Raw genomic sequence first — 27,503 nt, forward strand, 5'->3', positions numbered from 1 at the left:
TTAAAGGGACACTGAAGTGAATTTGTCAAGCTTCCGTTTTTGCTTGGACTGCGTAGACTGGCTCAAATTAGCACACTTTTCATAGTTTATCCGGTTGACAAATCTGTAATTATTTTACAAAGCGCGAACGAAGAAAAACTACCATGCGCGGTTTGTGGCGGCCGCACCAACTAAAGCTGTGACGTTAGGAGGAGCGGGCACCGTGATTGGACGATGCCCAAGGTGAGCAACCAAACAAGTTTCGGTTTCGGTTCTGTAAAAAACAACTGGTGGCCTTGTTGGATGGGCATTCTCAATAACTCAGTAATCATCGTACCGCGCTTCTGCCATGTTGTCAGCTGTAAAAATGCATAAAGATAAGCCTCTCAGGACGGCTTGGAATCGTAGCATTCACTAGCCGAGGCCTACGCAGTGCATGGACGCCCTCCGCGTACCCGCAGACGCCCAAATGTCATGCGCTTTTCCCACATATTTGGAGCTTGCCTCACTCATGCTTGTACCGTAAAAAGCGTGTTCGCACCAGGCCAAGGGTCTGTTCATTCTGGCCTGTGCCCACTGCCCGCAAGCAGTCGGTGCTTATGGCAACAGCACGCCAACGAGAACTCGCTAGCGCGCCAGTGCCAGCCTGCGCGCGTTTTGTGAACTAGTTCGTGGAGCCATGAACGTTGCGGCCCAAAAAAAAGGTGAACTCAATGTAGAAAACATCGGCAGAAAACAAAAAAGTTAACTTACAAAAAAAAAAAGAACGTACCTGCGGGGACTCGAACTCGTGACTTGCAAAACACTTGCGACAACACACCTAGCGCCCAAGACAACTAGGCCATGAGACCAGCTCAGCCGACCTTGGTAATATAAGGTATATATTGTACAACACGTTTACACTTTTATTTATTTTTGGCATTTCAAGCAGCTTAGGTGACTACTTGTTGTATTGCGCTCGTGCAGTAAGCGTACCCCGAGTTTCCACAATAGCTCACGTCTAGCAATTGCATTTCGTAGACGGAAAAGCGTTCGCAGATGCGTAGTCGTGCTGCTGACCACTGTGGTTGTTCGCCCAGCGCAAAAAAGTGCTTCCCGCACGCTAGTTTTACGCTGTACGGTAAAAATATCAGCTGATTTTATTTCCTTAGTACCTATATTGACTTCGCTGACTCTAATCCCGCCTTCAAGAGGCCTTATATTTTCCTACTGGCGTACCAGTCAGCGAAGCGTCGCATGTGCGCTAGTGCAGCGCTTGTGTGAAGCGACCTTGACTTGGAGCTAGATACAGTGTACAAACTAACCAAGTAAAGAAAGGCAGATTCTTCCATTCACAAACGTGTCCTGGCTTCGTTTCAACTGAGCGAACGAATTGCGACGAACCGTCGGCGGCCGGCGGACGAAACGCTGGGCCGACTGACTCTGTCTGAAGGCCGGGGAGCCGTGCAGTAGCGCAGCCAATTGCGAGCTCGGCACCTCCTGACGTCACACGAAAACGCCACAGAAAATGGGCGAGCGTAAAGAGAGGAGGACAGCATTTTCGAATTAATTTTTCTACTAAATAAAATCGCGTAAACGCGCCCAGAGTGGTCGAAACATGGCCTGGGGACTACGGGCTACAATTTGCGCTAGTAATCCCGCAATGTTTACATATCACTTCCCTTTAATAGGGTACGCTGTTAGATGTGAAGAGTCGACTCAAGCGAGCAAACAACCCCACCGAATCTACAGGGCACAGTTTTCGAAGGGGGTGGCCGTCTGATCTGCGGCTTTCGCCGACCAGAGCGCTAAGAATGAGTCAGAGCTTGGAACGAAAACCACACAAAGACTTATATTTGGACAGGCAAGCCATCAGGAGCGTTAACAAATAGATATTACAAAGTAGAGCAGTTAACAAAAAGAACACGAGCAGTTCGATGCATATGAGAGACAGAGTCCCACAATATTCACCGACCGGGCCCGACGATGCACCGCTGTCGGAGGCGATTCGGCTACTTGAGTAACCGTCACGTTGCTTTGAAACGACTCCGCACGCGACAAACGATTTCATCTCGAATGCCCTGTTACAAACCGGCCTACAAAAGAATGCGAATGCATACCCCAAAAGCCACAAACAAGTACAATAAAACGAGTCTGCGCTTTTTTCTTTGCCCGGGCCTGTACGTGCTGTGTGCGGCACGGGTACTTCGCAGTTAACCCTATCCAAACGTTTGACAAACGGATCGACTGATAACAGACCACTTACCAGCGAGCTGTCCATAGCTTTCGCCGTATCCAAATGCTGTTAGCGGCCGTTCCTCGTGTGACAGGGGCACATAAAAATCTTTCCACAAAATGGCACTACTAGTCCTTCTCAAATAAGAAAAAAACGATGGCCCAAGGCGAGGCTTGAAGCTCCGGCCGCACCGAGTCACCGGCCGCGCTGCGTTGTTAGCACGGAGGTTGTTTACATCCGGGCAGCAAGTCGTGCCGCCAGGGAAGTTGAGTCGCTGCAGTCGGGTGCGTTGGCGCGCTGGCACGAGCATTTCAATCGTCTATATATGCGCAAGCAAGCGAAGCAGATGAGGATTGCAATTGTTTGCAACGGCAAGAACTGTCTCTTTGTTATCAGCAGAGTTTGACAACACCTATCGCCAAAATAAACAGATTGAAACAACATGGCCGCGCTGTCTGCCTGTGATCGCGCTGGCTGAAGCATCTATACGGGTATACGTACGGTATGGGGTTTGTAGCTGCATGCAACCGTCGCGTCCTGCTTACTCGTTCTAATTAGCATTAGGCCACGGTTGAAGTGCTGATACACGGAAACAACAGCAGACTAACATGGCGACCGCCCGCTTGAGATGATTATCCCAGACGGGGAGTTTATTTTGGACGTGGTACTATACAAGGAACCGAACGCCATCTCACAAATGGTGTAAGTGGTTCTAAATCCTCCCTTTTGGTACACGGATGGGCAACGGTACTACCAGGGAGGTTCGTCCACATTTTTAGACCATGCCTAGGGAGTACATTTTTTGCTATAAGTACTTTTCAGGGCACATTACTTGATTAAAACTCCATTTCCGGCTAGTTTGCGTTTCCAGTTTACTCAAAACCGGCCGTCATTGGCCGGTTTTTCGGACGTTGTGTCGCGTTTATTTTTTGGGTTTTAGAAGAACCAATTCAGTAACTAAACGATAAATATGCATCGACAAGCTACGCAAATACACCCGAGCATAGAAAATACGCGGGCTAGCGTGCTTGCTGTGTTAGAGGGGACACAGGGGAGGAACAGCACACTGAAATGCCGCCGCGATTGCCAGGTAGCATAGTATATTGCGAGTACTCCGTATAATTGAATATGAATATGAATACCTGACATAGAAATATGAGATACATTATGTCTCCTTCATTGCATGCTTTTTTAACGTTTGTTTGTTGGATTCAGATGCAAAGAAGAGCTTTGAATGGACGAAGTATGGGCAGTTACAATTCACTGGAGCACTCAAAGCAATAAGCAAAAGCTCAGTCACTTTCAGTAGAAATGTTACGTTGATTTCTCAGTAGGAAAACATGGCCATAAATTGCATTTCATGTCATGAAAACATCGTCCCTTTTTTCAACACAAATTCAACCTTTTAATACACCCCCCCCCCCCCCCCCCACACACACACATGAGCCGGTTGTTTGCGTGGAATGGTGGCAACACTATTTGGAAGGCCTGTGTAGAAAAAAAGGCACAAAGTTCGAGGAGGAGCTCAATGGGATAAAAAATATTATTCATTTGCTACGGATCAGGAAAACAACAGCTGTTCTCATTGTCGGCTAAGAAAGCGAAAATATGTTTTCGAAAAGTATTCCATCATCATAGAGCTTGCGTTCACTGCACACTGTTTTTCACTCCTTTCACCGCCTCCTTACATTCGCGTGCCTACCATAAATCGTCAAACACTCTTACCCACCACCACCCTACTCCCACATGGAATATCCGCGCCCGTGAACTGCCTAAACATCACACTTCATACTGAGGGTGTTGCTTGAATTCTTCGACGCGATTCTTAAGGCAGGTGATGGATATTAAAAAAAGTGACAACACATGTCTGGAACTGTGCCGGTAATTAGAAGAGTACGTTGGTGTGTTTTCAGTAACCCTAATTCCTTGGCTCCTATTCTCCACTCTGCGATATCATTCCAATTTTCTTGTTCCGGCTGGCTTCTCGTTTCATCGCGACTGCTGACGAGCACTCATCGACGAAATGAGGCCCTTTTTCTCAAAATGAAGGTGTTAAAAGACCCGGAAAAATATAATAAACAGCGGACCAAACGCGGATGGTGAGGGGGAGGCGGTTTTCACTTTCGGAGCACAGTGTAGATGGCGCGGCGATAGGGCGCTATCACCCAGCGTTCACCGCGCGCAGCTACCTGCTCGCACAGGCGGGCGCGTCGGAGGGGCGGCTTTGTCGTCTGCTTTAGAGACGGTTTTATTTGGCCTGTTCTAGCGTGCTTCACGTCCACTGCCCGCTTCCTTCGCATGGCTTGATTATTAAATGGCTCGACAGCACCTCCTGGGAAACTGAGGCCCGAAGCAATTAAGTGGTCGTATGGCAAATATACGTTAATGATTGGTTTGCAGAGCGTGCAAACAAAATGTAGAGACCACGCGCTGATATCTAGCCGATAGAGAAACGCTACCTTTTGCGCACTGCTTTCAAAGAATGGGACTCCGTTTTCTAAATTGGTGAATACCAATTCAGTTGTGTTTTAAGAGCTAATAAAATGCGAAAGGAGCAAACGGATCTGATAAAAAGGGATTGTATTGTGAATTTTCCCTCAGCTTTTTCGCAATTCTCAAACTTACGAAAGTAACTAGTTTAAACTAAGCTCACATGCCGAATTGTTTAGGTGTCTGCGCTTCTGTCGCGCGGTGGTGTAGACCCTAGCTAGCACATCAGAATGGCTAAGTTCCGCTGTCTCAGCCTTCGAAAGACGCTCCTCTCCGTTTTCTGCCGACGCACGGCCGGGCTAGCGCGGCAGCGTAGGCCGTTCTAGCCCAGCTGTGACCAACACTGCTGTGTTCGGTACGCCGCCCCCGCGAATTCCAGGTAACGACAGGCAGAGTCTCTGGTTTCACTCTTTGTAGAGCCACGCGCGTGAGTTCAAGTGACGTCGCATGGACAATTGTTGTAGGTGTCGTTTAAAGCTTTGCGTTTCAACCACCTGCACACCATTGATTGAAGCCAATTTTTCTATTGGTTACTGCCAGCGAAAACTCTCGCGGCAAAGACGACCAATAGTGTGAGAAAAAAACAGCAGGAATTGCATCACGGTGTTGGTGCGCGCCAACACAGAAGGCTGAGAAAAGCCTCTTAGTCATTTGCAAGTCTAAAACCTCGCAGCTCGGTGAAGGTGCTGTCAGTGCCAGTAGCGGACACACACAACTGGAAAGCATAGATGACGAGGGTCATATTCTCAAAGCGGCTGGTTGACTTCGACAAGGAAATGAGCGGGCAGAAGCGCAGAGTTCCGCGGTTGCTCGACAATTGCAGTGCATACCACGTAAACGAAACATCTAAGCGCTGTCGAGCTCATTTTCTTTCCTTTAAACACAACGTCTAAGCTATAGTCGATGGACCAGGGAGTGATAGCAAACTTCAAAGTTCACTATCGCCGTAGTGTTATCGAGAGTGTCCTCATCGACATACAGACCGGTGACAACTCAGCACACTTGAAGGTGCTGCTGGTGAAAGCAACACATTTTGCAAACGGAGGTCATAATGACGGGAAGTCTCAGAAGATACTTTGGCAAAGAAGGTTTCTGGCGGTGTAGTACTGCTGCCTGAAACGAAGCAGCAGCAGTTGATATCGGTGACGTAGCCGGTGGTGCAGCGGCCTCTATTAGCTAAGGGCAGCTTTGGGTGTCTGCTGGAGCTGCAACTCTTGTACCAAGTGGCTTAAACTGCGTGAATTTCGCCCTCACGAACAAGACGTACTTGCAACTGAGAAACTCCCGATCGACGAACTCGCCGGTGGTGTTTTTGAAAAGGAAAAATATCGCGGATAGCGCGGCATTGCACCCCGAAGGTAACGCTGGTGACGAACTTCACTCTGTGACCTCCGAACAGCTGTTGCTGCCGCTGACAAGTTGCGTATGTACCGGAGTTCATAAGCGGATTACGACTCATACCTGGCAATTATTGAGGCCGCAGTTTTGAAACCTGCACTCACGAAACGCCTGCAGGGTACCCTCGACCACTTTTTAAGGAAGTTAAAGTAAAATTTTCTGCTCGTTCTACGCGATGCCTGCACTAGTCCAGATATAGCAAAGAAGCGGTTATAGGGAAGTTATTTCATATTCCCGCCGATTTCATTACAACAGAGCAACACTGTAGTATGATTAGTACTGGGGTATAGTTTCCTACATCTTGTTCGCAATCAAACCACGTTTTTGTGTATATTATCAGACTTTAAAGCGTATTCGTATCATTAACAAGACATTATACGGCATTATTCCGGTTTCTGCTCGATTGTAGATTTAAAAAGTTTCATTTAGGAAAAGCGGTAACTCCGATAAATAAGGTTTTTCCGCAAGTGGAAGCATGGCTTTAAAAAAGGGGCAAGATATGGGGCAGAGTAAAAGCTACCAAGTGAAACACACCGCTAGACTGCCGGGTGGCGAGTCCATTAACAGAACGACCTATCAAAAGTATAGGGAGTTGAAGAATTACAAAACAGCTTATGCGTAGAGGGCAATCGCTTGCTGTCCATAAATTTGTATTTCGATGCGAATGGTTGCATTGCATGCGCAGAAGAGAAGAAATTGAGGCGGAAAAATAGGCTGTCAATGAAGGTCAAAGCCTTCGCTTGATGGATGACGCGTAAGCAGTCCGACAATGTGGCGGCATGTGGGCAATGAAAAGGAAGTATCAAGACTCGAAAACAGGAATTCACAAATTTCACTCGATTTTTCCGAGGTCGCGGTCCTGGCGTATGCCCACTGTATCAGGGTCATCCGTCTGATCAGCATATATTTTGTCACCTCCTGACCATACGTAGTTCCTACCAACAGTTTTTATTTTCGCTATAGCCATGAAAAGAAGACGGTTTAGGATAGCGCATAAGTGATCATTCACGTATACAGGCGAGTTAGAAATGTTTGCAAAGTCTTTGCTGTTCAGCCGCAATTATGGAGCCTTATAAATGAGGGCAGCCCTCTTTTTGTGTCGAGTCAACTGCACAACAATGCCACCACGTTTCGACTAACAAGGACCCCGGTGGCAGGCCTCATTGTCGAGTGGGGACACTGGAACTCCACCAAGGATTCACCCGCCGCGGTGGCTCAGTGGCTAAGGCGTTGCGCTGCTGAGCACGAGGTCGCGGGTTCGATTCCCGGCCGCGGCGGCCGCTTTTCTGATGGAGGCGAAAAGCAAAAACGCCCGTGTGTACGAGATTTCGGCGCACGTTAAAGATCCCCAGGTGGTCAAAATTAATCCGGAGCCCTCCACTACGGCGCGCCTCATCGCCTGCGTTGCGTCGGCGCGTTAAACCCTACAATCAATCAATCAAATCCACCAAGGATTCCAAGTGTTTGCACGATCTCAACGCCGTTTTCGTTAGGCTTCTCATCCATTCCTTTATATCAATGTTTTTGTTACGGCAACATTGCTCGGAGTGAAGCCGGCGGGACTCGATATCAGGCAGTCATTTCGTCAAGGAATCGCATTCAGCACGCGAAGCAGTGTTTTGTTCTGTGAGGGTGTTGTTATAGGCCTTAATAGCCTTGTAGTAATCAAAGGCTCAAGGACGGCTCCTCAAAGACTTTGTTGTAATTCTCAATGTTTTAGGAATCGTCACGAAACTCTGTCTTAAAAGTTCTCCCATTTCCGCATGCAAGCTCCGGTATTCTTTATCTCCTGGAGCAGTTAGCTCCTAAGCTCACTGATAACTTGTTGCATGGTGGGCGACATTGCATAAATGTTTGTTTCAAATGCACAAAATAACACAGCCAAAAGTGGACAAATTTGGGAGACAGTGGCAGGAAATATAGGCAAGTTCAGAGATAGGCGTTAAGAAAAGCATAAACAAAAAACCTCCAAAACGCAGAAGAAAAGCGCGATGCACGGGCCGCTGTGCTGTCACTGCTCACCGGTATGCAACCAAAGTGACGCGTATGAAATACACCCGGTGCAATTTAAAGTCATCTAGGGAGGTATGCATACCTCTCCATGACTGAAAACTGTATTTGTTGAGTCAATTGTCAATTATTTTCCTTTTCTTCCTTGTTTTCATTAGGAATCATCCATCTGCAAGAGTGCCCTTCACGACTTACGGATATCTTCATGGAACTCATCGGCGTGGACAGTTTCTTTAATGCTGTATGATCAAAGGCGCTCAGATTTCAGGCGTTCGATGCGCTACGGTGTGACGTCAGATGAGTAAGTGATATCCTTCACCAAGAGCTTTTGTGATGTGTTGTCAGCCCCTTCTCTTCCGAGCAATTAAAACAAGCATGTGCTATCAGAAATGAAACACAATATCTGTCGCCAAACCGTATAGGAGCATCGTTTGTCTGTGCCTTCAGAAACCGAAGTAACCCGACCGTGCATGCGCTTATAGCGGCTACGATAGCCATAACACACCTTTCAACAGATTTAGTTTATGTGGCTACGAGAACCATTCCTGAAATCCAGGCCACATCGATGGCGTTAATCGCAAATGCTCATCCTCCGGCGTATCTAACGCGCTTTATTAAGAGGCGAGCTGCTGAAGCAGCGATACGTCAGCCAGAGCGGGCACTTTAAAGAGACCATGAAGAAAAAACGCAGTTTGTTACATAGAAAACACCGCCTTTTCTCGAAAACGATGGAAGCAATTTTAATTTCTAGATCAAACAAATAATGGACATTGTAAAGGAAGCAGCCGCAGTAGTGGCGACTCCCCAGCGAGTTTCCGGCAGCTTCTCTATGACGTCACTTAACATTGTTGGTGCAATTCGCGGCCGCCTACCACCTATGCCACCGCAAAAATATACGACTGTGCGGTTGTACCGGGGCCTCTAGTTTCGTTTGATCGGATCACGTGAATTATAACGTGCAGTAAACACGATTATAACTATACATTTATTGCTTGCACTCGTTACGTCATTACTGCCCACATAACGTCACTATAACGTAAACTTTCAGTGGTTTTCAACATTTTTTTTTTTCATTCTAGAACGTCTTTTGTCGCTCAGTAGAGTTCTGGGAGTTACGAAAGGAAAGTTCTTTAACAACTGAACAAAGTTGTATCTTGTATTTATGGCCCCTTCAAGGACGGTAGCCTTGCTTGGGTTACCTTGAATGAACATTCTGGTCGGTCCTCCTGTCCGTCTCGTGCTTCCAGTACTTGACGGCTGGTCACTATAATGACTCCGTATCTGCTTCCACGGAAATCACCTGCTGCCATGGCTTCCGCAAGTTCACATTCATCAGCGCAAAGGAAACCAAGGGTATAACGGAGGCAAAACACAAGTACATGATTGAAAGTACCAGTATCTTTTTAAATAAAAATAGACGCTTGATTAGTTTCTACGACGGCAAACTGAGAAGCACGGTATCGAAGAGATGCGAAATTTGCTGCTTTATCAAATGGCTCACAAGCAGTCCAAACTCGGCAACAATAAATTGAATCCAGCAAACATGTATTGCATTCATCACGTAAGTGGCAAGAGGTGATGGAAGACCGTCATTGTTTGGGTGGGCATAGAGTAGGGCTAGTTGCGTGGCAGAGGTTCATTTATAACCAAAGAAAAATGAATATGTGATTTAATTTGATTACAAGTGGAAGAATACAATTGGAGCGAAGACAGCAGACACGGGGCTACTGGAGTTATAGCAAAGCGGAAACCAGCAATTCTTCTTAATATGGGGATGAAATTAATGAATCGAGAGTAAATTGAAGAAGGGTTTGGGCAAAATTATTTACAACGCGCTAGTAATATATTTAGAGGAAAAAAGAGGATTCGGACTACACCGGATGAGAGTGGGTGCAAGCCTAGCGGATCGGCCCTCATTGTGTGGTTGAAATCGATAGGCAATGGTGCTAGTGGTGGCGACAACAACCGCGATAGTTAACATTGTGATGGTGATGATGATGCTGACATGTATGTGACAAACTTTCATTTTTCTTCTTTTTTATTCTTTCAGCTCGCTCTACTCGCAAGGATATTTCCAATTCACGTCGCCGCGGATAAAAGGTATGCACTCTCACGGACTATCGCGGTTCCCTTTGTGTGTTGGTGAGGCTCTGTTTTACAAGCAACTATTTCATGGTGGTAAACGCATTTTTATTGTCAGGTAGACAAAAATGCAGCGGGGGAGCGTGGAAACAGCATATACGTCGTAGGTTGTTTTCACATTCTCCGCCGAGTCCTATACTTTGTCTTGGGTTGTAGGCGTTCACCAGATAATGCTGGACCAATCTGTCGAAGCCACAACTACGTGCTGTGACCGTCGGGGAATGAATGTAAACCTTCATAAAACTATGTTCATGCCCATCACTAACAGGAAACAGCCATTTATTTACCCGTACAGTATAAAGGCACCCCCATTTTACTAACATAAAGTTACAAATATCTTGGCGTAACAATCACTAGCAAACTAACTTGGCCTTCCCACATTGCAAAGGTTTGTTCATCCGCCCGTAGGAAATTGGGCATGCTATGGCATAAACTCAAAAGTTCTCCCCCCAGTACTAAAATGCTAACATACAATACACTAATCAGGTCTGTTTTGGAATATGGATGTGAGGTGTGGGGTGCGTATACTAAAAAAGATGTTAACAATCTAGAGGAAATCCAAAGGGTAGCCGTGCGTTTTATATTCACCCGATTTCGCCAGTCTGATTCCACAACTGAACTAATGAATGATAACAAAATTTCAACTCGAAAATCGCAGGAAAACAGCAAGACTAAAATTTCTTATCTATATATCCAACAAAAAAAGTTCACTAGACATATCGAAAATTCTTGCTCCGTTATCTTCGCGTCCAACAGGACGATATCATTCCTAAATCTTCACTGTTATCTTCGCAGGAAAAAAAAATTTCATATACTCTCTCTTTCCTCGCACAATAACAGAAAGGAACGAACTCCCACATTACATTTCCAAGTATGGAAACGGGTGAAGAGGTATTGAAAATTTCTGTGAAGTGTGACTTAGATCTTGTACCGTAATATGTTGTATATTTGCCTGTTAGTTTGTGCCACCGCTGCATTGTTTCCTTTTTTGGTCGTTTCTTGTATTGTACTATTATAAGCAATATGAAAGGGAACACAGGAACGCCGAGAAAACACCCTCAAACCCAGATAGGGGTGATACACAGTGGCCGCCGTCGGAAACAAAGTGGAAAGGGTGTCGCTGTTCTAACAACTGTTCGCATTATCGCCGTGCATATCGCCAGCAGACAGTGATAAACCTATTATATATGGCGCAACTGGTAACATCTTGCACCGAATATTTACAAAAGGTAGCACTTATTGAGGCCATGTTCAGACTACCGACGTAAAAGCCATATCGTGATCTAAGCACCTAAAAAGCGGCAGGTCACGCAGTTCCGTTGGCTGAGACGTGAAATGACGTCATTCTTTAAAGAGTTACGACAGTTGCGGCAGCGGTCTGAAACCCGCCATATATAAATATTAATATATGGTAAAGCTTGGAAAGCAGGAACAATGGGCTGCAAGGGTGAGTAGAAAATAAGTTTATTCGTGCTTGCCAAATATAAAATAAGCTAATGAAATAAGGCAATAGCGTCATCCCAGCTCATGCTTGTCCGTTGTTTTGTTCGTTGGTGGCTTAATAACGCGTCATTCCACCGCTGATTTTAACGACTACCTCCGTTTTTTGGGGCAGAGACACGTAGAGGGCCTCGATGAATGCGGTATCCGGTTGAAGGCGCCTCCACTCATGTTTTATTGCTTCCCATATTATGTCGGAGTTCGCCAATTCCAGGGACAACTTGAAAAGGTTGACTTTCATACGGCCCCAAACTTGCTCTATAATGTTCATGTCGCCACCCTTCGCGCACAATTGAAGTTGCATTACACCCTCGCTCTTCCAAAAGGCGCGCCACGTCCTTCGTTGTGTGAACGGGAGACAAGTCATGCTGGAAAAAATAACAACCATCCGGGTGCAGCCCGTTCAACACGTAGGGGATCATCTGGTGCTGGAGTAGAGAGCAATATGCAGCACTGGTCAACCTCCCATCAATTCTCACAAGTGCGCCTAGGCATTCTTGGGAAATCGTCCACCGGACGTTCACAGACACGCGTCCGCTGGTGGCCACCTCCTGGATATTCTGTGAACGAAAGCGGGTGTTTTCGGTCCGTCACACTCTCTTTCGTTGGTCCTAGCGGCTCGAGAACGTGGACTGGTCAGAGAAAACCACACACTTCCACTCGCACTCACTCCAGCTTCGGTGTTCAGTAGCGAATCTCAGGCGCGCTGCTTTATTGGGTGCGGTGAGCAGAGGTTTCTGGGCGGCGATGCGACTTCGCCGTCCTGATTTTGTAAGCCTTCGCCGTACCAGAGTCCTTCAATGCTGAAAGAAACCAAGTACGCGTCGTTCAGACTACGCTTAATGAATCCGTTGATTGCTCTGGAATGCACAGAACGCTAAAAGAGATAGCCCAATAGTGCTGTCGTTTCGATGAGTGGGTACATACTTGAGAATATCTAAAAACGCTGCAGAAACGCGAAGGATCAAAACACGAAGAGATATATGTTGCACCATGTGTCTTTCTGCTTCCAGGCTTTGCAATCCTTGCAAAAACAGGAAGCGAAAAAAGAACAATGAAACTGATTTTATCACACGCAACAAAAAATTTCAATGTTACGAAGGGAGACAAAAGAGCGTGGTCCAGCGCACAAAAATGTATTTTTTCGCGCTGCAATGTGCAGCTCACGGAGGAAACAGAATATTGCCACGTAGTTAAGAACGACGCAAAGCTTTTCTGAACGCAGTGACCTAGGGATCTACTGCACTACAAAAGACTAGAATGAAACACAAACGTCGAAGAAGCAGTCCGCAGTGTGACTTGAACAGATGAACGTCGATAAAGTTAGTTGCGCGGCGTTTGCTATGCATCTTGCTATGCTATGCTATGCATCTTTGCTCTTGGAAAGTTATTAATCTCAGATCGATGGAAACAGGATCGAGAACAGTGTCGAAGAAACAAAAAAATCAAGTTAGCGACAAGGTGGCACCCTTTCCATATCAAACAATATTGCCCGACGGGACGTACGACAAAAAGAGCAAACGGGCGCTCCGGTTGAAACGCCGGATAAGAAACCGGAATCGGCCACGCGCGGTTACAAAAAAAAACAAAAGGAACCCTAAGGGATAATACGCGGAAATATGAAAAGTAAAAGCACAAGGACGTCCCAAAGCTTTTTTACACGCGAGCCTGAGCGCAAGGTAATACAAGTTTGCGAACAGGTAATGAAGCACCGCTGCAAACTGACTGATATGGCAAAAATCCTGCTTTAAGATAGCCTTGTACAATTCTAGGTCCACGATGCTCTAAAAAGGGTACATTGCTTTTTCCATTCTCACGCACAGTGCATTTCCACACACTGCGGCACACTTATAATCGAAGCTGAAAACTCCCGTTGCTTGCCTTGGAATGGTGCCCCTCCATTTATCACACAGCTGCCCGTCGCTCGGTGAACAGAACAAGGAAACATTTTCTGTGGTATCGTTGTACAAGGAACGACATCCCGGGACGCAACACATGTTCGGCATGGTCGTTTCACTACTTAAGTCGCATCACAAGAGCGCGATATGCACGATACATTTTTTTCCCGCAAAAAAACAAACACAACTCGCCGCGGCTCCGCCGTTCGAGCCAGCGCAACGCCGCCCGATGAGTGACCTCAGTGAGAGGGTGGCGCCACGGCGCGGCGGCCAAGCGCAGCATATGAAGCTCTCCCATTGAGTTACGGAGCAGTTTCGTGACCAGTAAAGCATTAAAGGACTCTGGCCGTACCGTGCTGTCGCTCAAGTTTGCCAGGCCAAGAGCACCGCGAACGTCCTTTGCACTTTGAAATGGTTTGTCGTTGACGGCAGCCGCGATGAAAAGGTCTTGGTCGTTCGTTGTTGATCGCGGGGTCGCCTGCGGCGCGGCGCATCATTTATACGTCGTTCATCTCGGTAAGCCTGTATAATCCGGTTGACCGTTCTGAGTGGGCGGCCTGTCACGAGGGCAATGTTGCGCTGCGTATAACCTCTTCTAGACATTTCTCTTATATCTTCCCGTTGTTTAAGTGGCACTCTGGGCGTCGTCAGGTAGCAAAACCCCATCGGACTGCTCTGCGTGGGCCACTACGGTGTGCGACGGGAGTTTTTCTGAACAAACTTGGTGCAAAAAAGTCGCACGACAGACAATTTATCTGTGATTCTTTTCATTTTTCTTTATTCTATTTGCCTCGTCATTGGTTCGAGGGCCACCACTTTCAAGGTTCAAAGTGCACTGACAACTAGGTGCGTCGATTCAACTAAACAATCGGTTCAGGACGAGCTCGGTCTGAGGGTGCTATAAAGCGGTTGTGCAAAGAAAAAAAAGGATGAATGAAAGAAAATAAAATGAATCTTTGTATGCCACTGTGACGATCACCGTCTTATCGGCTGTTGAACGATACCGTATTATCGGCGAGATGACGAAAGCTGCTGCTTTGCAGAAATGCCAGCGTGTTGGAGTGCCAACAGTTAGTGGAACAGCGCCCTCCTTTCCCCCTTTGTTTTCACAGCGCCATCCGCGTATCGCTCCGAGTCTGGTTCGAGGCTGTTTGCCACGCGTTCCTGTGTTCCCTTTCATGTTACTCATAATAGTACCAACCCCAGTCCTGCCTGGGGTATTCTTGGCCTGCAAAAAATAATCTCTACGTGGCAACCACCCACTGCTCAAACGTAGCTCTTTGGAGGGAAATAGGAGGCGGCTGCCTGGGGCATCCCCATATTGTTGATTTACGTCAACTGTTCGAAGCAGAAGAGAGTCACTTATAAGAGAACAGCCCCTAAGGGACCAATGCTGTTGCAAGCGTTCGAAGTGAGATAGCCTACGTTCCTGGACTTACATTTACTATGTCGAAGAAGTTACATTTTAATGCGTGCTGTACCCCACATCTCCGAAGTGTGCCTGCAAACACAATTATGGTTTCAATATATGTAATAGCACACCTTTCGGGCCCCTGCTGTCTTTTCAGTATAATGGTTGCAGATCTAACCGTGAGGATAGGTGAAATATAATATTAAGTGTTTTTAATTTGAGATCGTCGGCTGAAGTAGTCTGACCGCGGAAGCAGTCGCAACATTACATTAAGTAAAGAAATCGTGCCGCAGTTCTGAAATTATGAACAGTTGAAGCATTTTTCTGATCCAGGAAAAATACATTCACTGATTTTTCTGGAAGCCATATCGTATTAGGCCACTGCACGCTGTTGAGACGTAGATCAGCTCTGCGTGGCTATGAGAATGGGGAACTCACCTTCAGGGAAACTACACTTTTCGGCTTTTTCGGTGCTGTTATATAGAGCCGATAGTTGGAAAAAGACAATAAAAATAATAGGAAAGAAATATAACGTGATAATAAAGTGTATGTATAAAGCGTGTCCGCCTTTATCTGATTAATACAACAAAGTTTCCGCCCGAAAATATTATTGGTTCCTCTAATGTATACGAAGCAGAGCGGTCGTTTCCTGCTGCCATAGATTTCTGCTACAACTAGGTCCAATAATTGATATCATTAATTTACGTCGGTGATCTTCAATCATTCGGCCATTGATTTCTGCTACCACTAGCTCATCAAAAATATCCGCACCTAAGAGGTTGTGAAATGGAGTATTCAATGAGTTATCCACGCTTCAAAACTGGCGTTTGTCCTTTTTTAACACTTTGTGCACTGCATCGGTCTCCACTGTAGTGTTAATAATTACGAAACGTAAAACAACCCGAAAACAAGGTTAAATGACAGATTTTGAATTGAGTAAACCTGAAAACTCTTTAAAAATACGTGCAAAACTTTCAGCGCGGGTTCTCTTTTACTTGCAGAGGAAGTGCTTGACATCACGGCATTGCACCGAGATTTCATCTACAATGACAACTTCGCATCGAGGCTGCAATGTCACGGCCCAAGTGATCGCAAAATCGCTTTCGACTACTCCATAAAAGAAGTAGATTTCGCAAACTTCACCCGACACCCAGAACCCATAAACGGTAATTATATCGAGAAAAATTTGTCGTTTTTTTTTGCAATCGCAAAATAGAAAGAAATGTGGCATTGTTTCCGGAAAAGGTGGAGTGCTTGGAGATGTTGAGCAAATGCCAGCGGTTGAAGAAAAGTGAGAATTCAGGGAGAGTTTTCGTGGTGAAGATTTACACTAGATTACCTTTCATTTCATCTTGCTTCCCACCTCCGGGTGCATTCGTTGGCCAGTAAGCGGGCATCGTTCTGGGATACAATAAGACAACGAAAACAACGAAAATCCGTAGTTCAAGAATCCTTCGGTGCGACCCGCCGTCTTCGTCTTTTCAGCAGCCTACACTGCAGCTGCTTACTGAGGTCAGAGCTGTCAAAATCTCTGTCTTCAGCCCAATAGAAAGACACGGAACTTGATCAAAGCCTCGATTCAACTGCCATTGCAAGACCAGTTGATAGGCCGCGCAGAAAATCGACACCATGTCAACAAGTTGAAGACATACTCCTATAGTATTTCAGCTGCAAAAACATACGCCTCCTTGAATATATGTGTGCGCGTGCTTGTGCGCGCGACAGCACAGCAGCTGTTGTACACCAGTAATCAATAGGGGTTTGCATATTTCAAAGCAAACTGCTAAAATATATCGCATGCGGTTCTACACAGTCATACAGCAGTAGAAACGTATCTTAAAGTTGCAGGCAAGTAGAGAGATGCATACTATTATTATCGCGTTCTGTATGTGCCTTGCGAAACTTGTTTACCGCGTATTCTCAAAACTTCCAGGGACTTATTACCTTGCTTTATCACGTCACCAGTGGGCCCAAGCAAGAACGAATATGTTCTGGTGCCTGGTAGACAGATCTACCCTTTCCAACGTCGGTTCACCTGCTATGTTTTACGGACCAAACGGTAAGCACTCCCTTCACTGGAGCTTTTCTTTAACTATAACCTTTTCCGATGCAACTTGTACAGCTTGTAAACTACTGTCGTTTACTACCTTCAGCTCTTTGGCGACCAGTGTAAATGGTGTTCCGCAGGGGCTACCCTCCACCTTTTCTTGTGAGCATGCCCTTGGAAAACCAATATATCCTGCAACCGCTAGATATTCGTACTTCAGAGCAATTCGAGTGCGGTCTGCTCAGCTGTGACCCGGAAACTCAAATAAAAGCTGTCCAAATGCTTGAAGATGCCGACATGGCTCAAGGGCCCGTGACCGCCACTTGGGTAGAAAAGAATAATGAAGGCTCCTCCCCATCCCCTTCCTTACTTCATTTTCGGCACACACAAGAATTTTACTTCTCTCTCTCTCTCCCTCTCTCTTATTTTTCGTGCGTAAACTTTTACCGACCTGCTTTGGCTGAGTTTGAGCAATTTCACAATGGTCTTTAAACATGACGTAGTGTCCCACCCCTCCTCACAAAGGTGCATAGATCATAACAAGAAGTGACGGGATCTCCTCACCGAACGCAAGGATCCCCTAGAAGCGCAAGCCTAGTCGCTGTGCCGAGGGTAACTTGATCGATCGAATAGCTGCAGCACCGGCGCTCTCCCTAACCGAGTAAAGGCGGGTGAGGCACATGGTGAGAAGAATACACGGGGCAAAATGGCTGAATCCCACACCTAGTCACGACGGCTAGTGCGTTCCAAGAATGTAAACTACTGGAAAGAACCTGCGGTGTTGGAGCGCGAAATATAGATAGAGACTAAGTTACGAAAACCAAAAGGCCCAACTAGACTGCCATTGTCGGATTTACAATAGTTGTTAAACGTAGGCTGGCACTCTACGTGTGTTGGGCGAGGAGAAAGGAATGGTTGGCGCGGAGAGCTCAGTGAATGAGGCGAAAGCTGAGCACCAACATTATCTCGCACTTCATAACGTCCACCAGAGTGACCTCCATAAGTTCGTTTTATCAAGCGTATCAGAGTTATCAGCTTATTGTTTGACGGCGATCTTAAATCTAAAATCGCGTCTAAAATCGCTTAAGCAGGGGTCCAACTCCTGCGACTGCCGCCATGGCCGTACGCAGGAGTTTGTCGGAGGGATATCACAGAGCAGAGCCGCCGTAGCACTGTTGAATCCGCATCGACGGCAGTTTCTGCGAATGCCCCCCCGTACTGATCTCGTGAGGCGCTTAATTAAAAAGCCACCGTCGATGTGACGCAGGCGCTGCGAGTGCAAATGCTACCGCGGCTAAAGAATGACGCGCGACGCTCGAGCTGCCTACACGACCGCCTACAGATGTGTTCGGCTTAGCACTGCGGCGGATATTCGAGTGCCGCTCTCGTAAGCGGTGCAGATGACAATCTTTAATGCAACCTTTTATGCAATCTTTAATGCAATCTTTAATGCAATCTTTAATGTGACGAAGTCCTTCCTGTCGCAGTTCGGTGGCGATTCGGGGGAAGGCGCACAAGCGTAAAGAAAAGCAGAACAGTCTCACTCGTGCAGTCCGTTGTGACTCGATCGCGAGTGGCTCGATGGCTTCACGCGGACCGGAACGGAAGGCGAAGCTGCCAGGCGCAGCGAAAACGTCAGAAGAGAGATCCCGGCGCTGTTGCCCGGTGCAATCGCGGATCCGGTTGGCAACCGGGAGGTACCTGGCGATGTCCCGGCGCGGTCGCACGGGCGCCGTCGATGGGTGTATTCGCAGCTGATGCAGGCGCACCCCGAACGCTCGTCCGTGCAACAGCCCGGTCGTGTTCCTCCTCCTCTTCCTCTTCTCTGGAGGCGCATACCCATTAGCGAGCGATTGGCCTCGTCTCCTTCCGCTGTTTCTTTCTTTTTTTTTTTCTGCGCCGGTTTCCTTCCTGGAGCTCATCACAGCCACCATGGTCGGGACTTGGGGACAATTTCGTGCAGCGGTAACAAGCTATCACTCGAGCTGCCTGGTCGCTGTCATATGACTACGGTCGCTGTCATATGACTAATCAAAAAATGTAACCGGCACAGGCGCTGTCATAGCTACCCCTGAAACATGTTTAACCTGCGCACAAAGTGTATATTTATATGTAAATAAAGTTATTGTTTGAAAAGAAATCCACTTCGTCGACAGACTATAGGCTCCGTTCTTGAGCAGAGACAATTGATCACGGCTTTGTAGATTGCAGAGAAGATGTCTTTTTCCGTGTCATTTTGCAGCGAACGCTCAGGAAAGACCTGAATATTGCGCCTTTCTCAATCCGATTTTTGCCGTTTGGTTATCCTGGTGACCCGCACTATCACATGTTTGTGTTGATTGGTTTATACAGTCTGTGGCGATGTCGTTTACGTAATAGGCATGCCAAGCCACCAATATCAACAAAGTCATATTTCCGTGAAACTGTGGCATTTGTACATAGAGTGTGTAATTCGCATGACCAACCGCCTGACTGATTCTCTCTTTTAAATGCTTGTGTGTGTTTGCCTGAATTTTGATGCTTTTGTGCTCCTCCTAACTTCAGGGTATTCTTCTGTTTGCTTGACTATGTAGTCCTCGTACTGTTGAGCCTCAGCATAATCATCAATGTAATAACGAAACAAAGAAATACGGTCGTAGCCGAGTGGGTAAGACGACTGGCTCTAACTCCGTTGATCTACCTGACGTAGGTTACAGTCCTGCCGGTGATTTTTTGTTCTTTTTATTGTTGGGCTGAGTTCTGTGAAACGCAGGAATCAAGAAATTTCTAAACTTCTTCTCTGTTAAAAAACTAATTTCGCTTTTCTCGAATGTCTTTACAAGTCTCAGTGCCATTATGTATGTTTGTTTCTCGTGCAGCCAATCCCACTTTCCTGCCCCAGAAGTACACTGTGACCGCCAGCTTGCACGACTCTGTAACTCTACGGGTTCAGGCTGTACCCGGAGAAAGCGCGACTCCCTCTGTGCAATTTTGGGCCAGAGTTACCTCGGCGGGAAAACCTTTAACGCTCACCACCCAAAGCGATCCCTCTCAGTGGAACATAACAACAGTCAACCTGTACCACAGCGGAGTGTACATTCCCCAAGGCCGTGGTTTTTTACCTGGAAAACGTCGGGGAATCTTCAGGGTCATTGTTCGCAGTAAGTTTCTCTCTGTGCTCACTTTGCGCTGTACAGCGCGGAAAGGCATGGCAGCGCACTTTTATCCATACTAATAATGTTAGGCATAAAATTTCTTCAGGAGTACCCGACTCCGCTTTATTCGAGTGCACATGTGCGAGTGGCGCGGAGGGTTAACTTCTTGGCGCAGACTTTACCATCGTAACCCAACTCCCTGCGCTGGCGAAGTGTACCCTCGCGTATAGGCACCGGACACTGGAGTTTGCCCGCGACTGCAGCGCCGTCTCTCGACGCCGCTTAGCGACTTTGGGTCGGTGGATGTCGCGACCAACCGTTCAGCGCACGTGAAAACACGCGCATTGCGTGTGGTTCGACGCTGGGTGGCGTAAGTTTTTTTTAAGAAACATAGTCATAATGTCAAGTCGCAGTGTCAGAAAGGATCAAAATGCTGCACGAAAGAATTTGTGCAGCGCCGCTACTGCTGCGTGAAGGACTTCCACAATCGCGAAGCGCAGCCTGGCATTACAGGTTTCCCGGGCAGCCGTGGGAGAAGGAGCGTCCTAAGAAATGGATTTCTGCGGTACAGATAGACGCGAAGGGCTGTGAAAATTTAAACGTTTGGTTTTAGTGTTTCGTACACATCGCAGATGGCGATATTTGTGAATCGCATGCCGTTGGTTTTGCATAACACAAGTTAAGGTTTCCGTCACTATGGTTTTATCAGCAGTAACGCTTTTTAGCGTCACGGCACCGAATGGACGCCAAAAGGCGGTACAAGAATAGACCACAGCACTTCGCGGTGGGTGGCAAAAGTAATATAAGATGTGTCCCGCCTACTACCCTACTTTGTTCCCCGAAGTATACAGTTCGGCCTCGCATTCGAAGCGAAACCGTGGTGAGATATCAAAGGCAAGGTGGCATTCACACGCGTTATTTGACTCCTTTAATGCGTTTTGCGTTCTGTGAAAGTTAAGGTTACTATATTTTTAACAGAGGAGGCCAAAGAGGAGGAAATATTTTATGGGGAGTTCTGAGGCCTGAACAAACTGTATCGCAATCAGCCGCTAAAACATTTCTAACATTACTCACAAGAAAGAAGCGGAAGCTAAACATAATCTTCTTAAAGAATCCGAAGCGCGATATGCTGCATCAGCACAATTCACACTGGGTGGATCTGGGTTGTGGTTACTTTATTCCTCAGCTAATAACGTTCAGAATGCGTTGTTAATCAGTTCCAACACCAACCGAGCTGCACAGAAAAAGTAACTGCAGTGTCGTTGCGCGAACAGAGAAAACAACAACACAAACACGCCCCTGTCATGGAGTGCGGTTGTATACGCTGCAGTCACTTTATTACGCCGTGATACACGAAAAAAATTGCTAGTGACCTGAGGGAAGTGCTGTAGATACGCTTCCCCTGCTGAGAATGGCACTTCGCAACAATATCTCTGTACCGTAAATTTCTTTCACGGCGTACGCGTGCCCGGAAACGTACAATTTCTGTCCCTTCTCGCGCACGCCAGGCCGAAACTAGTAGTCCAGCCCCGTAATTGTGCGGAAACCGCACAGGAGCACTTGAAACAAGGGGAAGCTATTCATGCAACAGTTTTCGAGCACACGACACCTTTAAAAAAATATTTGCGGAATCGCCGAAACAAACAACCATGAGGTGTCGAACATATGAATGCGCGCCCGTCGTCTGGCTTTCACCGACCCAAAGTTTGCTCAAGCTTCCGTGGGTCGGCACTGGATGTAGTTATTCGTCGCGCCCTCTGAGCAGTGACCGGTCCCCATTCATTACATCAAATGCAGCACTCTCGGCGCTTGCTCGACGAAGAAGAAGCCCAGCGAAGACCACGCACGCTGCATGGTGTCCCGCCTTGACCAGCGCCTTTATACTGTTTCTCTGTAGATTTCCAGATGCCCCTGGTATTATCTGCTTCTCAAAGTTGCGCCCGGTCGATTGATGCAGTTCCAATTACATCGGACCATTCACACGCCAGCAATCGCTACCTTAAGACTAAACATGTATCACGTCACACCTAGGCCTTCTATGGCCACTGTGAAATTAAGCCGCCGCTTCAGCTGCCGCGGCGGCTGATCATCCGCCGCCGATGAACTGCCTTATATTATTGCGTCATCAGGTCCCCCCGCATATTGCCAGCCCGAATGATTGTGAAATCGACCTCCGCCCTAGTGACTTTTGAAGGCCCGCACGTCCCTTTGCACATACGGTTGCAATCCTGCGTACCACTACCATGTTCGCGCGTCCTGCACGTTGCGAGTGCAAGCCTGCCTAGGACAGATCACAACATGCCTCTGAACGGCCGGCGTGTGAGCGTCGCGCTGTCGGTGATTCAAACTTGTCTCGGCGGCCAAGCGCCGCAGCCGAGGTCTTCTGGTCCCCCTCTATCAGATTCAACGAGCGCCGCTACTGCCCGCCCTCACGAAATCTGGAAAGAGGGCTGTGTGTGTCTGTACTATGTTCACGCCGTGTGCAAAAAGCGCTGGGAGAAGCCGTGGAGCCGTTATGGCGATTGCATAAAACCCGACCTTTCGTTGGATAGTTCTTTCGTTTTGGAGCATCAAATTCATGCTGTCGCTCTGCTCGAGTCCTGTACTGTAACCTCGCCCGTGAGGGTATTGTTCCTGTATTGCTTCAGCTTATCTCTCGTCAGTAAACCAGTTAAGTTTGCCTTCGGCTTCTTGTCGTCGTTAAGAAGGCAGCAACTTTGGCTGGCCGCTCTTCACCAGGCTACCACGCATAACGGAGGCGTCGGAGCCTGGTTTGTAGACGCCTTCCCGTATGCAACAACTGGTTGCCAGCGGTGGGATGGCAGCGTCGCAACAATATGCGCTCACAGACTGCGCACTCGATGCCGCCCGTATCGTCGATCGGTTCAATGGTGCAGTTTGTGCGGAGCCATCGGTCATCGACGCGACGTTTGTCCGACACCTGTCGTGACTATATGTGCACATTGTTATAAGCGTAAACCGCCCCAAGACCACGTATGCGCATCTAAATGTCAATTATGCAAACTTCCCACCCAAACACCAGAAAGAAATACAGAAAAACTTTGTCATCCCCCGCCGTCTATCCACGCACAAAAACGCCTTGCCCGCGGGGAACTGCTTTCTTCTCGTCAGCCTATCAATGTACGCTCAAACTTGGCCTCCTCTAGCATCGCAAACAACGCTCAAGCATAGCAGTTCGTCGTCCATAGTTGCCTCATCAATACCGGAACCGCAAGATTTTCCGCCTTTCCCAGTCCAACATAACACCTTGTCGGCAGCGATTGATGACCCTCGTCTTCAGCAATTAAAACGAGAAAACGCCAACCTCACGAAGCAATTCCATATGCAGACGATTCGCACGGAAAATCTGAAGTGTCGCATCGAAAAATTACTGACCCGTCTAACAGCGCAGCAGGCCGTACCGAAACAGCGAGCCCATGACAGAGCGGCATCGCCGACCACAGCGCAGACCCCATTCAGCAATACAGCGTCTTGTGAAATAGAGCGCATTGAAAAGCTCATCGATACCTGGGCCAAATCTGTGGAAGACCGCATTGCTACCACTGAACAATGACAAGAGGATGCAGAAGTAGTCAAAAGGTAAAACCGCAAGAATATCAAGCAGCATTGCCCCGGCAATCTGACCAGCAGCCGCACGGCAACAAGCCAAGCAACCCACCTAGTTAATCGAACAGAGCCATGACTACTGATGACGAAAGGGAGCCTTGCAACGAGGTTTGACCCCTGCGGGTCCTCCGAACCCAGCAAAAGTTATTTTATTTATTTTATTTATTTATTTATTTATTTATTTATTTATTTATTTATTTATTTATTTATTTATTTATTTATTTATTTATTTATTTATTTATTTATTTATTATTCCCTCAGGGCCAAATAGCATTACAGAGTGGAGTGGTTTACATTGAAAAGACATGGTACATGGTGTACAGAAAAAAAACAGAATACAGCGTTAGCACAATTACAATCAAACTGTCGGCGTGCTAATATTATAAATACATTAAGCGGATCCTGAGTATACAGTTCTAGCTAGTGTTTCAGGAAAATGATGGTTATCATTATTAGACACACTTTCAGGGGCAAGCTATTTCCATTCACGGGAAGAACGAGGCAAGAACGACTGTGAAGCTGCATTAGTACAAGTGATAAGGTACCTTTGTCATAGTTATCAAAGCGATGGGATAGATACTGGGGCTGTGGAATAAGTGCGTTGTGCAAGATGGAATGGCGGTACAATTTATGAAAAGTTTATAGGCGGGACGCTTTTCTTCGAGACGACAAAGTAGGCAATGATAGATTAGGCTTCATTCCAGATATGATGGCAGTGCGATTGTAATTTGAAAATATGAAAGGTGTAGAAATATTCGGAACTAGATCAAGCGATGAAAACAAGTTGTGGCAACAGAAATTTCATACCGACACATTCTAATTTAGGCCGAATTCATGTTTTGTGGAGGGTAATTTTAGTGAGGATGGAGCTCTAGAAAAGTTACGGCGTAGGTACCCAAGCGTGCGGTTAACGTTGCTGATTATACGTTCTATGTGCAGTGACCAAGGGAGATATGATGTTATGTGGACGCGCAAGTACTTGTAGGAGGTAGCAGATGCAAGATTTGTGTCCTTTAGTTTGTAAGTGACTTGACTGAAACCACTTCGGGCACGCGCGTAACTTTAAACTTATTATTGATAAATTCCATTGACATACACGGCACCAGTTAGCAACTTTGTTAAGGTCTGAATGAACAATACAGTAATCATTTATATTGTTTACCTCACAAACAATCACGCATTCATCAGCAAGTAGATGAATAGTAGAATTTATGGGAGAGAAAAAGGTCATTATATAGATTACAAATAAGAAAGGCCCAATTACTCATCTCTGAGGAATGCCAGAGTTTGGATCGATAAAATTAGAATTAAACCTGTTAGAATAAACAAATTGTGAGCGATTTGTGAGAAAAAATTTAATCCATTTGAGCACGTTAGGGTCAATATTAGGTTGGCTAATTCATGAAGTAATAGTTTATGACGCACCTTATCAAATGCTTTAGAGAAATCTATCTAAGAAAATGCAATCAGCTTAGGATGCGTTGTTCAAAATACCGTGTAAAATACCAGTAATATACATAAGTTCGGTTTCACAAGAGTATAAATTGCGAAAGCCTTCCTGAGCTGAGGTGAAGAATGAGTTGCTTTCAAGGAAATTCACAAGGTTTGTTAATATTACGTGTAATAGTAGTTTACAGCCCGTACTAGTTAGGGAAATGGGGCGATAGTTATTGAGGCAACACGTTCTACCAGATGTATGAATGGTGACCACCTTCGCGATTTTTCATTAAGTTGGGACAGTGGAAGTGTCAAGTGATTGTTGGAAAACGTTAGATAGTATGATGGAACTTAGTTCTACGGTATTTCCTAAATATATGGTATTGATGGAATCGTAACCCGGTGAGGAATGATTGCGTAATTTATTAATACGAGAAGCGATACCAGGGACGTCAGCTACGATTGGTGGCAAATGTGTGGTTAAGGATGGTCGCGCATTGATTTACGGGAGCTGCGTCACCGAACCAGTCTTACTATAACATGGAATCTTCTTTCCGGGGATTATTAACGCGCCAAAACATTTTCACACTTGTTTTTATGCAGTATAGAAAGTTGGGCAACTTGGTAACATTGTTTCTAACATGGATGGCAGTACGTTAGAAATGAAGTTATCTTTGGAGTGTTTGAGTTCTCTGACTTAATTACTAGATGCGGTTTTATAAGCGGCCCATCGTGCGTTTGTTGGTGAAAACTTAGCTGAACGATAAAGGCGTTTTTTCCTGTTAGACATGCGCTTGATAGTGCCGTTATACCATGGCGATTGTGCGTTACTAGCAATGGTGTAGGTTGGTATGTGCTTTACGGTGAGGCGAATAACTCCGACTGCAAACATATCCCTGTAAGACTGAACGGAACGGGTATTAAAATCCGTCAGGAAGACGTCAGGAAATTCGGACAATTCACTATTGATGGCATTGAAGTTGGCTTTTGTGTAGTCTAAAATCGTTTTCCTTGATTTAGTGCATTTTGGAGGAGTGGCGTTTATGTCAAGGATGAGCAGTAAACGGTCACCAATACCTGGTAAGCAAGTAATGGTTGAAGCATGGTCTGGGTGAGTAGTTAAAATCAGATCAAGGGTGTCTGTAGTGTTAGATGACACTCTGGTGGGTGTAGTAACTAAATGCGATAATGAGAAGACTAATCAAAAATCTAGAAAATCGCTAGAGAGCATTGAAGAGGGTGATAACGTTAGAGGGGAAGTATGCCACTTGATGTTAGGGAAGTTGAAATCACCAAGAAGAAACAATGGATATGATGGATATAGACTAATAACTATATTGACGGCGTCAGGCAATTCATTTCCCAATGTAGAGGACGAAAATGGCGAGCGGTAGCAGACACCTATGATTGTTTTGATATGATCGAGCGTTATTAAGGGAAGACTACTCCTAACTCACTGCGCACATGAATGATAGACGGAGGAATATCTCTTGAAACAGCTAATAAAACTCCGCCACCTCGGTGCTCCGTCCTGTCGCATCGATACACTTTTAAATGCGACGCGTTTACAAAAACTTCAGAATCGCGTACATGCGCAGGAAGCAAAGTTTCGTTTAGTGCGGTTATGTTTGCGGAACACATGTCTATTGCGCCAGATAATGAATTGCGTTTGTTCAAAATGCTTTGTATATTAAAGAATAGTAAAGAAACACGAGGCGTTGTTGCTCGGCCACTGCCCCTCGCGTTTAGCTAAGCTGGCAAAACGTCGTTCGTGTGACCAGAGCTTCACTTTTTGAAGGAAGTTGTTACGACGAGACTGGTCTTCTAGTTCGTCTAGACGAAGATTTGATGCGTAATTTTGTGTGGTTAGCTCTTCAGTTGATAATTCCGTGGTTGATATTCGGTTAGTGAAAATTTCCAGATCGTTGAACTTGCGTTCAATTTGATTCAACCGGCTTTGTATACTCGTCATGGTTGTTTCAATTACTTTTTGGCCGATTTTAATAACCTATTTACTTCCCTAAATATTTCAGCTTGACTTTTGCAACTTCGCGTTGACCGTACATGAGTGTCTTTGAGCAGTTGAAACTCAATTTTCATCTGCTCAGCAGAGTTGTCGGGCGATAAATCAATCTCTAACAATGCTTCAGAACGAGAAGTAGGCCCGTGGTTGCTTTTTATGTTGTCTGAACACAGAAACAAAGGCGCCATCAGA

At 46.3% G+C, this 27,503-nt stretch overlaps 2 protein-coding genes across 2 annotated transcripts in view; both read left to right on the forward strand.

Moving 5' to 3' along the window:
• Positions 1–8,397, forward strand: part of LOC144161554 (uncharacterized) — a 64,262-nt gene extending 55,865 nt beyond the window's left edge. Inside the window, exon 4 of the mRNA XM_077692207.1 lies at positions 8,251–8,397. Within this exon, the coding sequence (XP_077548333.1) occupies positions 8,251–8,397 (147 nt within the window). The remainder of the gene's footprint in view (positions 1–8,250) is intronic.
• Positions 8,398–11,668: 3,271 nt separating this feature from the next.
• The window catches only part of LOC144161555 (receptor-type tyrosine-protein phosphatase T-like), a 203,497-nt gene continuing 187,662 nt past the window's right edge, over positions 11,669–27,503 (forward strand). The window contains exons 1-4 of the mRNA XM_077692208.1: positions 11,669–11,681; positions 16,045–16,209; positions 16,977–17,102; positions 19,949–20,230. Of these exons, the coding sequence (XP_077548334.1) occupies positions 11,669–11,681; positions 16,045–16,209; positions 16,977–17,102; positions 19,949–20,230 (586 nt within the window). The remainder of the gene's footprint in view (positions 11,682–16,044; positions 16,210–16,976; positions 17,103–19,948; positions 20,231–27,503) is intronic.

This window comes from Haemaphysalis longicornis, unplaced genomic scaffold (genome assembly GCF_048455015.1).
Source record: "Haemaphysalis longicornis isolate Haplotype H1 unplaced genomic scaffold, Haemaphysalis longicornis Haplotype H1 scaffold_12, whole genome shotgun sequence".
Lineage (NCBI taxonomy): Eukaryota > Metazoa > Arthropoda > Arachnida > Ixodida > Ixodidae > Haemaphysalis > Haemaphysalis longicornis.